Source organism: Saccostrea echinata, unplaced genomic scaffold (assembly GCF_033153115.1).
Source record: "Saccostrea echinata isolate AGI-Se365-2 ecotype Australia unplaced genomic scaffold, CSIRO_AGI_Sech_v1 ptg000002l, whole genome shotgun sequence".
Taxonomy (NCBI): domain Eukaryota; kingdom Metazoa; phylum Mollusca; class Bivalvia; order Ostreida; family Ostreidae; genus Saccostrea; species Saccostrea echinata.
This window is the reverse complement of record NW_026889751.1, coordinates 28195001-28209850: the sequence shown is the minus strand read 5'-3', so window position 1 is coordinate 28209850 and position 14850 is coordinate 28195001. Positions and strand designations below refer to the sequence as shown.

The 14850-nt window shown below is 35.5% G+C and overlaps 2 protein-coding genes across 3 annotated transcripts in view; both read right to left on the bottom strand.

Moving 5' to 3' along the window:
- Positions 1 to 9: 9 nt before the first annotated feature.
- Positions 10 to 2953, bottom strand: LOC133202300 (uncharacterized). The gene is made up of 3 exons (XM_061338095.1): positions 2687 to 2953; positions 885 to 1031; positions 10 to 539 (listed from the first exon to the last, which is right to left on the bottom strand). Exons 1-3 carry the CDS (start codon positions 2892 to 2894, stop codon positions 127 to 129), a joined length of 768 nt encoding a protein of 255 aa, XP_061194079.1. The 5' UTR covers positions 2895 to 2953; the 3' UTR covers positions 10 to 126.
- Positions 2954 to 5958: 3005 nt separating this feature from the next.
- The window catches only part of LOC133176024 (SH2 domain-containing adapter protein F-like), a 28617-nt gene continuing 19725 nt past the window's right edge, over positions 5959 to 14850 (bottom strand). For both annotated transcript variants that reach the window (XM_061311208.1, XM_061311202.1), the window contains exons 2-6: positions 14423 to 14540; positions 10715 to 11521; positions 9432 to 9540; positions 8832 to 8951; positions 5959 to 7586 (exon numbers count right to left, since the gene is read on the bottom strand). In XM_061311208.1, the coding sequence (XP_061167192.1) occupies positions 7400 to 7586; positions 8832 to 8951; positions 9432 to 9540; positions 10715 to 11521; positions 14423 to 14540 (1341 nt within the window). In that variant the 3' untranslated portion in view covers positions 5959 to 7399. The remainder of the gene's footprint in view (positions 7587 to 8831; positions 8952 to 9431; positions 9541 to 10714; positions 11522 to 14422; positions 14541 to 14850) is intronic.

The following is a 14850-nucleotide window of genomic DNA, read 5'->3' as shown; positions in this document are numbered from 1 at the left end:
CAGGTCATTATGATTTTTTAAAGCAAAGCTTTCTTTAAAAATTAATCCAATCATGAGATATGAGTGTCAATTTATTTTCTGAAAAGTGTGCAAATAACTAGGTAGTCAAAATGAACATCGTGAAAGTTAGTAGGCCACACGATCCCTTTGTAAAGTGATAGGAGATATATTATTATAAGTAGCGGAACTGGACATATTGCTTCTGTTCCAAGAATTTTCCACCGGTGTCATAGGTTGCGGCATGCGGTCATATTCAGACCGTGACGATAAGGGCGTGATTCGGTCGTTTCGGGAGAAGGATCTTTCGCTGCTGAAATCTGGAGACACAGATCTTGGTTTCTTTCTACCATCTGACCCAGAAGAATTACAATCTGTACAAAATCCATAAGATCTCTCCTCGTCAATGTCTGGGATGAGAAGAAATCCAGCTATGAACGTCAATACGAGTGCAATTACACTGAATCCGAATGAGTAGGACACCGCCCAGGGATCTGTGACGTATACGAGCCATGCTATCATCCCCATCAATAGAAACAAAGCTGGAAAATACTTGATTTTTTTACTTACACTGTATTTAAATAACACCATTCCGGTGCCCAATTACGTTAAAGTTCTATGGCAACATTTGCAAAGTAACAATATTTAGCAAGAAAAGGGGGGTGGGTGGGTGTTAACCTGCAGTCTCTGAGAATGTGAATACCACTTTAAATCAATGATGCAATGATGTGACTTAACACATTCAATTATGAAGTGAAAGGAATTCAGTTGTTTATTGGTTAACATAACCATGGCACCAAGAGATTTTCTCCGTTAATCTTAAAATCATATTTATAATCTAACCAATGAACATCCAATTCACAACTAACCCACATAAAACAGGATACCTGTAACAAAGCATCCCGCCATGCACCAGGCCGCCAGTCTGGGACTCCTGAAGCGATCCGACATTACGTACACACCCAACAGTATCGGTATCAGCAAGCATAGAATGAAGGCGATTGTCTCCATAGCCTGGGTTGTCCGGAAAGAATCTGAAAAAAATCGAACACGTGCCATTAGAGAGAAAAAATCGAACACTTGCCATCAGACATATGCTCCGCCTATATTCTATCTATGACAATCTGATTAAAATCAGATCTTTGTTACCCTCCGAAATTCTGATGGTCACTGTATACACTTTGTACAGCGACCATCAGAATTTCGGAGCGTAACAAAGATCTGATTTTAATCAGATTGTATCTATGATGACCTTTCATTATGTCTTCTGCATAGAGAAGACACATGTTTTATACAGGTTCTAGTGGGATTGTCTCATTGTCTCTCTTCCCCACGGTAAATTAAAGTCAAGGCTTTTTGACATAATTGACAGCTGCTTTTTTTCAATAAAAATGGAACTCGTAAATTTACTTACCTTGTCATTGGTCATTTGCAGAATCATTTTGTTAAAAAACATTCTGATGGTACATACAATTAAGTGCTCTGACGTTGATATTAAAAAGATGTTTGAGTTTCTGATTGACAATATCTATGTGGTTTTTGGAGGCCAGGTCTCCGAACGATTTGTTGGAATTCCCATGGGTAGCAATTTCGTCCCGTTATTAACAGACCTATTTTTTTTATACATATGAAGCAGAATTTATTCAAAATCTTATGCATGAGAAAAAGAAAACTCTTGCTGTGGCCTTCAACTCGACATTTAGATACATCGACGATGTATTATCAATTAACAATAGTTATTTCCATTCATATGTCGACACGATATATCCCAGTGAGCTTGAAATAAAAGATATCACAGACTCTGACATCTGTTTTATATTTTGATATTTTACTAGAAAAAAAAACGTAAATGGTAATCTAACAACAAAGCTTTATGATAAACGTGATGACTTTAACTTTTCAATCGCCAACTTCCCTTACTTATGCAGCAATATACCCTCATCACCTGCATATGGGGTTTATATCTCTCAGTTGATTCGATATGCAAGCATGCTTTACGTATGAACAATTTTTAAAACGAGATAAGTTATTGACAGACAAGTTGATGAAACAAGAATATCAAGAGTCTCGTTTAAAGTTATCATTTCTAAAGTTCTATGGTCGATACAATGACCTTGTCAGCAAATACAATCTATCATTAAGTCAAATGCTGACTGACGTTTTTCATGTAAATTGTTAGGCCATTATTTACACACTGAATTGTCAACGGATTTTCCCGTTATTCCCGACATGACAAAGAGCACACGGCGGATGTGACCGGTCGACAGGAGATGCTCACTCCTCCATGGCACCTGATCCACCTCTGATGTCTTAGAGGTCCGTGTTTGCTCTGCTCCTGATTTGTATTGTTTGAATTTACTTTTGAGCTTGAATACTGTTCGTTATCTCCATATATATTTCATCTCTCTCTCTCTCTCTCTCTCTATCACATAATCGTTTCTGGGTCATATATTTGGAATCCTTGGCTGGAAATAATCCATTTTAGTGAGATGTTGCGCATGACCCAAAGGTCTATTGTCATCTTAAATCGTGGTCAAATCTAGCTTAAAGGTCACTAACCTGGGGAAAGGGGATACATCAAACATCGGTTTTTGTAAATATATATTTTTATTATTATATATTTATTTATTACGTATTACATAAGTATTTCCCCTTTGTAGATTAAAAAAAATGTTTAAAATAAACTAACCATTTTTATATGAAATATCAACAGAGGTCTCCGTGCAAGTGCTTGTGCACGTGCGTGTCTTCCACAGTCCGACCCTCGTGGTTGTTCCTCCACTAGTCCCGATCATCCACGAGGGGGTGGACCATGCCACCACGTGAAGGAGGGAGCCTAGCATCACACATCCCCAGGACAGTTTGGCCCACCAAGAGGCGTATCCACAACACGCCATCTTTACGTCGATGTGCCGTTTATAATATTGACATAATTCCTGGCTATTCCAATGATCCCGTTCACGCGAAAGTTTGAATTTTACAGCTTGAGAATGGAAATTCTAAAAGATTTCACAGAAAATATCCAGCAAACCTATTTAGCTGCTTAGTATACCTAGCTCCAAATTCTTGTAGACGATAAGCCACGAATATTACGTTTCGCGGATTCGAAAACCTCACAAGTAGTTCTTCAGTAGGGAAAATGAAATTTGATGTGTGTGTATTGACCATATGATTCAGTGGTGTTTTGAAAATTTGTCAACTCATTTTCAAAGAATATACTGAGCCAATCATAGGCTTGATTATCTAATTCAAACATGACGAAACGTATGCCTATTTATCAATGGCGAATCCTTTGATACCCTTTTTCAATTCTTTTTCAGCTGAAAAGATGTTTGAACTTTTAATGGCTTAGGGTACAATATTTAAATCTCGATGCATTTTCACAATCTTTATAAAAGTTCTATTTCATAAAATTCCTGTACATTATGTTGACTGTATACTTTTAAGTGTGAATTGAATTAAAATTCATTTTTGCGAGCTAACTGACTGTAAAGGTGCACATTCAATGGCTTTTAAATGCGGCTTTTCAGACATAGAATAAATTGGATTCTAAACGTTACACATGTTTAATTTAACTTTCCTTTCTTGAAAAGTGCCATGTCTATTTCTCAATTTTTCTATCATAATGATGAAGGATTCCTTTCATTTAATTACAATCTACCCTCTTTTTATATTGTACTTCCTCTGGATTAGTTGAAATAAATGAGACATTTTTTAAGGCAATTCAAGCAGAGTGGTGAAAAATACGTGTTTATGAAATAGTTTCAAAGCAATTCAAGCGTTTTGTAGAAATACACGATTGTCGTCATGATGTATTGTAGCTTCCGTTATGTACAGGTTATTGTTCCTTCTCCACATCAAGACTTATTTTCTTAACTTAATTGGCGCCCTTAATTAATTCCTTCATAAGTCATAACACCGACATTAAGGAATATTTTCAGGATTTTTATTTTTTGGCTGGGGTGGATGGGGTGATCTCTTCAGCTGACTAGCTATAAAAGGGAGGGATGGGGTGTTTTACTCAACGGTATGTTACAAGTCCAAGGAAAGTCATTTACTCAACGGTATGTTACAAGTCCAAGGAAAGTCATTTACTCAACGGTATGTTACAAGTCCAAGGAAGGTCATTTGGGAAGAGTAGAAGGAGAAGAATATTTAACATTAATAAAGATAGAGTTTTCCTCCAAAGGATGGTCTGACATTTCTCATACAAGTCCTTCTCTGACCCATCCCACCCTGGTTGGATTTGCTCAAAACATTGATAAAATCTTCATTTCAGTGTGAAATCTCTCCTTAAATATATTTAAACCTTGACTAATTGGGGGTTCAGGTTTTGGAAAGGAACATTCGAGAAGCAAGATTTTATTTTTTATGAAACAAAAAACCACTGTCAGCAACAGTGTTTTATCTGACCTTGGATTGGCCCAAAGCTTGGACCTTGAACCTTCACTTGGTCATGCTAGAATGAAGTTAAATTCTTTCATAGATCTGTGGACCTTTTCTCAAAATATAATATGACTAAGACAAAAACATTTAAATTCTCCAGAAAGCATCTCTAAGGTATAGTAGGTCACAAAAAGGCTTTTATTGCTATCTGTTTTCGTCCGTCGTCGTGCGTTGTCCGTCGTGTATCAGTCGTAAACTTTTGAAGATTTTCCTCTTCTTCTCAACGGCTTAACCAATTCTGAGCAGTTTTGGTAAATAGCATCTACGGGTCAAGGGGAACCAAAATTGTGAATTATGTTGCCTGCCCCCTCCCCCCCCCCCTTTTAGGCCTGAAGGGTAGGGCCAAAACCATAATACAATTTTCACAAATCTTCTTACTCCAAGACACCAAGCAGTCAAATTTTAACTGTTGACACGATTATAGCAAGCAATGAGCACTTTACTATTAAAAATTGTGAAATTCAAGGTTCCTGGATCAGGATTATGGTGCTAGGGTGGAGCTCTATGATAATATGGTAAAAATGCATTAATTCTTTGAAAATCTTCTCTGTTCCTGGAAATTAAGTATAGATACTTAGCACATGGTTACGATGAGCAAAGGTGTTCTCTTCCAAAAATGTTAAATTCATGGCCCAGGGTCAGGAGCTCTGGTGCTAGGATGGGTTTTTAATGATTTTATGGTGAAAATGCATTATATTTTGAAAATATTCTTCATTGCTCCTGGGATTAAGTAAACAAACAATGAGCTGCATCTTCCAAATTTGAAATTCATGGCCCCTGGGTCAGGCGTTCTGGTGTTAGGGTGGGGCTCTTCTCTGCTGCAGGGTATATTTAGCAAACATACTTATCAATCAATCAATTTTTTTTTATACATCTGTGGATTCTTTATACTGTTGTATTATACTCAGGTGAATCGTTAAGGCCCTTGGACTTCTTGTATTACATTTGAATACATTGTGAATAATCCTTTAAAAGAAACAAAGTCTTTAATTTAACAAAGAAATTGCAGACAAATTTTAATCTTAATCGAAAGATTTTTTTTTTGAAAAGGGCCAAGTTACAGTAACAATTGCCAATTCAAGTTGTGAACATACTGGCACTTAGAGAAAAATAATGGCAACAAGGCTACATTTAGTAAAATCCCTATACAACTTTGAACCCATCCTTTTACTAAGCTAGAATTTGCCCAGATCGATTATGAAATAAACTTCCTTGTAGGAGAAGAGCAACCCATGTTAGCATAATTTCCTCTAGGCTTAACTCCCCCTTTTTATTTCCCAACATGTTTTACAGATATTGCCAATATCTTAAGTTCTCACTTACCAAAGAAAATAAAAACACAGGGAAATATCAATTCAACTCTAAAAAGACATAGAGCAAACTAAAATAAGATTATTGGAAATTTAAAATTCCATTTCCTCTTTATTGAATGGTTTGAAAACTAAAAGGGGAATGTTATGACGGAAAAAGGAAGTACATGTATTGTGTTCCAGGGTTAAGGTAACACACAGAGAATCAGATTAATTTCGTGTTTATTTCAGCAAAGATAAATATACACCATGTGTAGAAATGAACAGTTGTTTTTTTGGCAAAAATCACAAGAATCAAGTTTAAAGCTTGCTCTTAACAAACCCAGCAACAATAAAGAGTATTCAACAATAGACCAAGTATAGATCAGCTGTTGATTGTAAATAACATATAAATAAAACCATATAAAGGACTGCTTATTGCACCCTTCCTGTGTATTTCCTAAAAATAAAACTCTGAACGGTTTTAAACTTTAACCACTAAACAGATGGTATATAAACCGTATTGTTATTCATAACAAGACATTATGTGGACAACATTGGTAAACATGACTTACAACAAAACTTCTATAACCCTGAAATATTGTTTTTTGCTCATACTTTGTTTTTACAATAGATACTGATTTTTAGCCCTAGACTGAATACATGGATGATTGACTTGTGCAGTACGTGATACATAAATTGGTCAAGTTCTCCGATTAAAGTTCAAAATCAAAAGTTATTATACAATGGTTATATAAATATTTGCATTTTAAAGGAGTGAATCCTAGCAACAATTCTGTAAACAAATCCCAGCAGTCTCTCTGATTGTCACATATAAATCTGCCGAGTGCATACGTCTTGGAGTATTATATAAATACTATTGGAAATATTTGTATAAAATGTTCAAACCACAACAGTCATTATGACCCATTCACTTGAAGCACACTGTGAAAATAATACAAACTTGTCTATTAATTGCCCTAACTTTCACAAAAATTTCCTCTTTGCATGAGCATGCAGAACATTAATACCATCTGGGAAAACAGGCAAAAGGCTTAAGGCAACATTTAAATTTGGATGATCACATGAGTAATTAATACACATGATACTGCAACTCTCATGTTGTTGAATTGGTAGATAATATATACGTTCAGTACATGATCACAAATGGTAAAACATTGTTTTTACAAATTAAAAGTGGAAGAACCACTTGTGTTTATATATATAGATCGTTGGTCCTAGACAGAATTACATCTGCTGGTCTTCACATTCAACAACATTCATACTGTGACAAACATTTTTCAGAGGAACACTTGAAACTAAAATCAAATCTGAACAATCATTGTTGTGACATAATGTGCACTGTAATCAGATCTTGCATAAAAGTGAATCTGGCTTTAAAACTTTTCAGTAAGACAGGAAAGTCACATATAAAAACAGTAAACAGCTAAACCATTTCTTAGGAATCCCTAAAATAACAAAACTCTGGTTCAAGAACTAACAGAAAGCATTTAACAAGTAATAAAACAAAGAAGAAATCAAGAACTTTGGCAGCAAAGGGGAAAAATTCATCACATGTTTATATAAATATCATTAACTATTATGACCATCATTAACTAAAACTAACAAGCACCAATCAAACAAGTGTTAAACACCCAGGTCAAAGGTCACATTCGGGGTCGAGCGATTGGATGAAGCAGTTTAATATGACTGGCATTCTGGACCGGTAGATTGTGTCGCGTGTAGTAGTCCACCATCTCTGGCACGGTCGGAAAAGGCTGGCTGTTCTCTCCAAGGACGTACTCCCCGTGTAACAAACTTATTCTGAGGTGCATTGGAATGCCCCCTATTCCCCTGTAAAAAAAAAAAAAAATCAGTCACTCTGTTAGTGCAAAGTCAGACAATTTTTCAGGGAAAAGTACACTCAAGGCTTTATCTATTTAAAAATTTGTGTGTGTGTGGTATCTTAACCACAATGAATAATAATTTCCTATCTGGCTAAATGTCCAAGGGCCATAACTAATACGACACATCTCATTACTAATGCTGAAAAATCAAACTGGTTTGGAGTAATGCAATTTAGAGTACAAACTGCAAGCTTATATTATTTTCTAATTTGCTCCTTTACAAATAGCACATACTTGCTTATTTCATTTCTTAATATTTTGCTTTCACATAAACAAACACCATTTTAATTGTATCTGAGTTGCCTGGGTTAAATTGATAATGCTGTGAATATCAATAAACATAAGCCTACTCAAGTATCAGGGGAAAAAACACTACGTGCATTTCAATATCTAAATCCTGTACTTTCTTGTTTTTGGGTTATGTCATCTTTAACCTTGGTAGCAGGAAGAAAACACTGTTTTATCACTGTGCCCCCATCTTCTCTATTAAACCTTACTCTGTAATCTGGTTCCTACTGTTGTTATGTGATCAATTGTGTGACAGCAGATATATTTCTAATGTCCCTAACCTTGCTGTTATGCCTTAGTGGTAGGGAGAAGACAATTAGCCTCTCCACAAAACCTGTAGTACTGCTGATCTGAGTTTTACACTGCCCCAGCTCTTTTTGTTATGATACGAGTTAAATTACTAGATCACAGGGAGAAGACTTTTTTTGTTTTTTTACGTTACCCCCCTCCTTTTATTAGGGTATGAGTTATCTTACTTGAGGACACACCCCTTTTTGCTATGGTATAATTTACTTGAGTGACAGGGAGAAGACATTTTTTTTTTGTTTTTAATTAAACTAAACATTTGTTATGGTATACAGTGACTAACTTGAGAAAACACCCCTTTTTTATATGGTACATGTATATGTATACAAGATACAAGATATTTTATTTACCAACAAGTTGACTTACTTGAGTGACAGGTCTGAGTATTATGGTGTAAGTTGACTTACTTGAGGACATACCCCTTTTTGCTATGGTTCGAGTTGACTTACTTGAGTGATAGGGAGAAGACTTTTTTAAAATTTTTACATAACCCTAAACCTTTTGCTATGGTTCGAGTTGACTTACTTGAGTGACAGGGAGAAGACATTTTTTTGGTTTTACATTACCCCACCCCTTTTGTTGATATAAGTTGACTTACTTGAGTGACAGGGAGAAGACATTTTTCTGGGTCTCGCTTCTCCTCACGAGATAACTCCCCTCTTTGTGGATCACCAGTAATTCCTCAGCATCTCGCCTCGTTATCCCACCGTGGTAAAATCTGTAACGCAAGACATTTCTTATAGATTTTCATGAACTTTATATTTTTGAAGAAAAAAAAACCAAACAAACAAACAAACTGAGAGAATGATCCCTAGGTGCATTACATACTATGACTGATGTACAAATCTATATTGTAAACCCTTCCCCTAGGATATTTTTCGGGGCATTTTTTGACATTTCACTTATAATTTTGAAAGTGTGTAATACCTAATGATTAAATCACCATATTTAACTCATGTTAACATGTTTGTGGTTTGTGCCTGTTTGAGGATTACAAGCATTGTATACAACACGTAACACACAGGAAAGACAATTCTAGATTCACCTTGAAGCACTTTAAGAAATTATTAAACTTTAATATATCTTATATCAAAACAGGAAACAAATCAGTACACATCCTTAATCCATATCTTTTCACAGTTTAACACAATAATTCCCTTTTTACACAGAAAAAACAAACAAACTCAGAATGACTTACTTTTGTATATCCAAGGGTAGTTTGGGATCAATAGGCTCCGCCATAGCTTTAGACAGGGGAGGGGAACTCGTTCTTCTAGGGGGTGGATGTTCTGGGGTCCTGTTGGGTACTACAAGATAATAATACCGGTAATACTTATTTCAAGAGTACAAAAAAGATTAGATTTTGATGTTTGTTTGTTTTTTTAAATGGGGAACTGGAAACCATAGTAGAAACACAGCTACAGCAAACCTTTAGGGATAGCAAAATCGCTAAGCCATATCAGTATCTGTGATTTATAGCCAATTAACATTTACATATAATTAATCTGAAATTCTTGCTGCCCAAACTATGGCCTTGATATATATGACGTAGATATTTACTATAAATATGCATAATACAAACAAATCTTAATATGTTAAATCTAATCCAAAAAATAGGAAATTATTGGTTTAATGAAAAAAAGGGGGGGTGTTCAAAATCAACTGATTAAAAAACCCCCACATATTTGAAGTCAGAGAGACAGGGTAGTCAAGGTAGTATATGTACTACATGATCATAAAAAGAAATTCTAATAAACTATTATTCAATTTATAGAACAGCCCTTTTTTAGCCTAAGAACTTATAGGTACATGTATATTCTACCCTCAAAATTTTAGGTAAAATCTTTCCTGTTAAATTTATTTAAAATCACATATCAATTTATATGTGATACACATAAATATGTACTTTTGTCAATCTATTATTAGATGTTAAATCTGCTCCCATATTGTGCATTTATTTTAGGTATAATAAGAGTCATCCTGATCAATCTCGATTTTCGTTCTGTTCTTATGTCACATGAAAGTCACTGTAGCAATGAAGTTAGTGTAGCGAGTATGCGAGCAAATCTATATTCTGGTAAACATCTAGTTTTAAGCATGTTTTACTGTAGTATGCGAGTTGAAAATTTTTATTTTTCAACCTTTTATGTGGGAATTACAAGCAATTTTTGCATACAGTAAAACCAGGCCATTAGGGATGAGTATCACCAAAAATTTTTATCATGATATATCATATTCCCCCTCCCAAATATTACGATAACATCATGATATTTTTACACAAATTTTCAGTATGATTTTGAATGAATTTCCAAAGTTTTATTAAAGAATTTCCAGAATTTATAATCATATAAGAAATCATGGTACTTTAGTCTCAGTAGCACCAAAACATATTGCACAATAAAAAATCACAATATACCAATATACGGATAAAATCACACATCCATACAAACTAAATTACAGTAACAATAATTTGACACTTACATGACACCTGTGAGATGATCTTGGACTGTGGTCTGATGTCCCAGGCATCTTCATATGCCTGGGGTGGTGGAGGGGGTGCAAAGTCTGGGGGAGGGGGGCTCCCAGGGGATCTCTGACCCCCAGACAACCCAACACGACTAAATTTTTCCTCCAACTCTTGTTCTTTCTCTTTTGAGTCCCAGGGCTGTTCATAATTTGACATGTACACTTGCCCGTCATTTTGAGTGTTTTTTGTTCCTACAGATGGAAGTTTTCGCACTGATGTTTTGGAGGAGGAGACAGGCTCCTCATATTCATATCGACCCTTCGGTCTCGACTCACTTGCTCTACGAGCTTCCTGTACACGAGCCTCTATCAGTTTCTGTTGAAAATCTGAGTCCCACGCGTCCTCGTACACATCCATTCTATTCCGAGATTTGTTTGGACTTGCAGGTGATGTTGGCTGACTATTACGTGATGCTATTTCTGCTTTCTCACAAATCTGGTTAAAGTGTTGCTGTTTCCCTTTAGAATCCCATGGATCCTCATACTGTGGTATCACAGGTCCACTCGGAGATCGTGGGGATTTGGGGGAATTCTGAGACTTAGGGGACACAGTTTCTTTGGTTCTCCAGGTACTGAGATGGTCGTAGTCTTGGGAGGGGTTTCCCTCGTCAGTTATTCCTCCTGCTGGGTCAGAGAGAGTTCTGTAGAGAACCTTAGTCTCTTGTGGTCGAGCGGCACTGACAGACTTTGCAAGAGAGTAGACACCTGATTTCTCTTCCAAGGGAGATGACTTTCTGTTTCCTCCTCCGTCTCTTCTAATAGCTACAAAAAAATAAACTAAAAGAGTAAATATTAATCATCACTGGTAATGTACACAGCCCACTATCTGCTTAACCCAGCCATGTGTTTGGAATGTCTTTATACACATCAGTTCTATTGTCATACATAGAAAGGGGGTGTTACACACATTTATCTTACGACTTAGGGTTACATTTAAAAAATAAGTTTATCAAGCAAGGTGCAGAATATTTACAATTTATTGATAACCCTGGGGCTATTGAATAACATTCTTTAAATGCCAGACCTCTTTTTCATCATGAAGAAAAACTTTAAATACTCAAACTTACCATGAACAAGACATTAATCACACACAGGTCTCAAAATTATTCATAATTCCTGGTCATCAAATTTTCAGACCCCATGAATTAATCATCAAGTTAAAAATCTACATACTAAGCCTTCATATGTTTAAAAAAAATCTTTATCATGCAGACTTAGTTTCAGATTATTGAATTACAGGAAGTTATTTGATTGCATATGAAAGTTATCAATTCTGATTTTAATAACAATAAGGACATTGTAAAACTATTCTTTCTTAAAGATAACTTATAACTTTCTTTCAAGGAAATAGTATAGACCCTTCAATATCTTACCAGACTGTCAAACCTTTCTGGATGATTGAGAAAATCGAGAAAAATATGTTCCAACAAAATGTTATTCCACACAGAGGAAAAGCCAACAGGTAGGACTATATACACACATAGGGAAGTGATGGCATTAGATACTGGTACTACGTACACTCAATTAACAGCGTGGTTTCCAAGAGATTCCAAAGCAATTTCCTACATAACCGTGTCTGGTTCCAGTACAGTGATTCTGAATACATGATGTTTACTAATACACGCCTACAGCTATTGCCATGCATGACTGACATGAGTCAATAGACATCACTGATTGGAACAAACAGGTAGGATTAATACCTGATTAATTATCTCACCATGATGTAATCTTTTTATGGCCCCTGCATGTCAAGGCTTATTAAGGTCCTTCAGACTATTTAATCTATATCCACTCCATCAAGGAGTGACAAATTATACTGTAGACAATCCACAATACCGACAATTCTACACATCACAATAAGTATTAACAGCCATTCCAATATTTGTAGAATTGCTTTTTAAAAATTTCATTGACCACTGACCATGCTGAAATATTGTTACATGTAATCAGCACATCATATAATTTTTTCTTGAATGCAGATACAGTGTTATTTGCATGAACTTGGCTGCAAATGTTAAAAAAAAATGTGGATGCAAAATCGTTTCAATTATTTTCCTTTAATCAGGAAATGGGATTTCATACATTAAGTCCTTCAAACATCATAACCATTAGCCAAACACTTTTAACCCGCATTTACAAATCAAAGCTACAGTTCAAAAAGTAACCACCTGTGATCATTAGTAAAAAAAGGAAACCTCATGTGATTGTTATAATGGAGATATACCCACCTTCTGGAGAAAATAGTGGGTCCTACAGAAAGTGTATAAAACAAGTGAACTCTATTTGGTGACACAGAGTCATCATCCTGTTAGGTAATGGAATGTGAGGCCATCAAAGGGGAAATTACTGATTGAAAATAACTGACCAGTGACTGTGTCTTTACTTATCATATACTTACATATCAATAGATAAAAATTAAGTGATGCTAATTAGACAAGGGAAAATGGGAAGATCTAGTTCTAAAAAAAACACATTAATTTTGTTTCCGTTTATTCTTCCTATCCCTCCTTTTTCCTCTTGCATGGAACTTGAAATGACAGGAAGCATCCAATAATGGAAACTATTTTAAACCTTGTGACATTTCCATTAAACTTTACTTCATAACTTCTCCCACACTAGTGTGAAAATGGATTAACTTATATTGTATCCAAGAACTATTGTAAAAAGTTTATAGTAATTAATACTCCATGCAAACTAGAACTGATGTCCTATCACCTAATTCTTATTGACAATTTTCATATTTATTACTATAAATAGAAAAAAATGTTTAAAAAAACTTTGCAAAGCAGAATGAAATTTCAAAGCAGTAACACAATACATGTAACAAGCCCCCCCCCCCCCCCCCCCCCCCCGAAATTTGAAGATAATGAGAAGCTTCTCCATACTCACTTTAATTGTCATTTACATCTTAATTCTGATGAAAACATGAGCAAAATTATAACACTACTTATGACAATATCAAATTACAAAAAAGTCACACATTTAGTACAATCTATATGACAATAAATGACTTGAAGACTTAGAATGATGCATAAAGACCCTTAAGAACTACTCTTTTCTAATTCACAAATTCCTCTATAGAAACAGTATGACTTTCGAGGGAAAAACACAAAGAAAAGACATAATAACATCTGCAGCCCTATACATTTCACGGAGACAAATAAAATCTGGCACATATCAGAGAATGAGTTGAGTTCATGTATTAATTTTTTAAATAACATCTTGCATAATATTGTCTATAATTAATGGAAAGTTTATATATTCATATTAAATAAATCAAATTCAGTCTACATAGCTAGTATTCCCCCTGTAGTATTTTAGGTAGTCTCATAAGCTCAGTGTACTTGGTCATACGAGATGAAATGAATTCATGCCTATTTATCTCACTAATATTTACCATGTAGCAGGGTTGTCCCTAAGAATTGAAATAACAGGGGACAATTAAAGAAGTAGAAAGGGGTCTTGAGTCCCTCCCCTAATAGGGGGTTGAGGGAGAATGCCAGAGTAACCGGGAGATAATGCCATTATAGGTGGGGAAATTCCCCGGCCCCCGGGTCTTAGGGACAACCCTGCTGTAGTATTTTGGTAGTCTCGTAAGATTCAGTGTGCTTGGGTCATATGAGATAAAATGGAAACATATCTATACATCTCACTAATATTTACCCTTTAGTAATTTGGTGGTCTCGTAAGGCTCAGTGTACTCGGTCGAGCTACAGCCAGGAATTCCCTTCAGGTGTTCCATCCTTTTGTCTGGAGGCAGGGTGTAGTCCCCAAGGCTCACCTGAAAAATGTGTCAATTCAAAACTCAGTTTATTGCTTTTGAAATTCACAGGTAAAGAAATTGCTGGTGAAGCCCAGAGTTCAAATGAACATGTGTGTCAGCTGCAGGTATTTTTGTCAAATATAATCCCTACAATACATTGATGACTAAAGAGTCAAACAATGTAAACACTATATTCTGTGGGTGACCCCAAAAAAGGCACTACTCAGTATTAATGTATTGATACCCCCCTTTACAGCATATACAAAAGCACCCCACTATAAAATAGGGCAATTCTACATATATGGACTGGGTTCAATAGCAGCATGCA

What these genes read in the sequence shown, in the direction of transcription:
- LOC133202300 (XM_061338095.1), bottom strand. Translation starts at nt 2,894, where the DNA reads ATGGCGTGTTGTGGATACGCCTCTTGGTGGGCCAAACTGTCCTGGGGA. An exon ending in TGATATTTCATATAAAAATG is followed by an intron (nt 1,032 to 2,686) that starts GTTAGTTTATTT and finishes GATTTTTTTCAG; the next exon opens with ATTCTTTCCGGACAACCCAG. An exon ending in GGCGGGATGCTTTGTTACAG is followed by an intron (nt 540 to 884) that starts GTATCCTGTTTT and finishes AGTATTTTCCAG; the next exon opens with CTTTGTTTCTATTGATGGGG.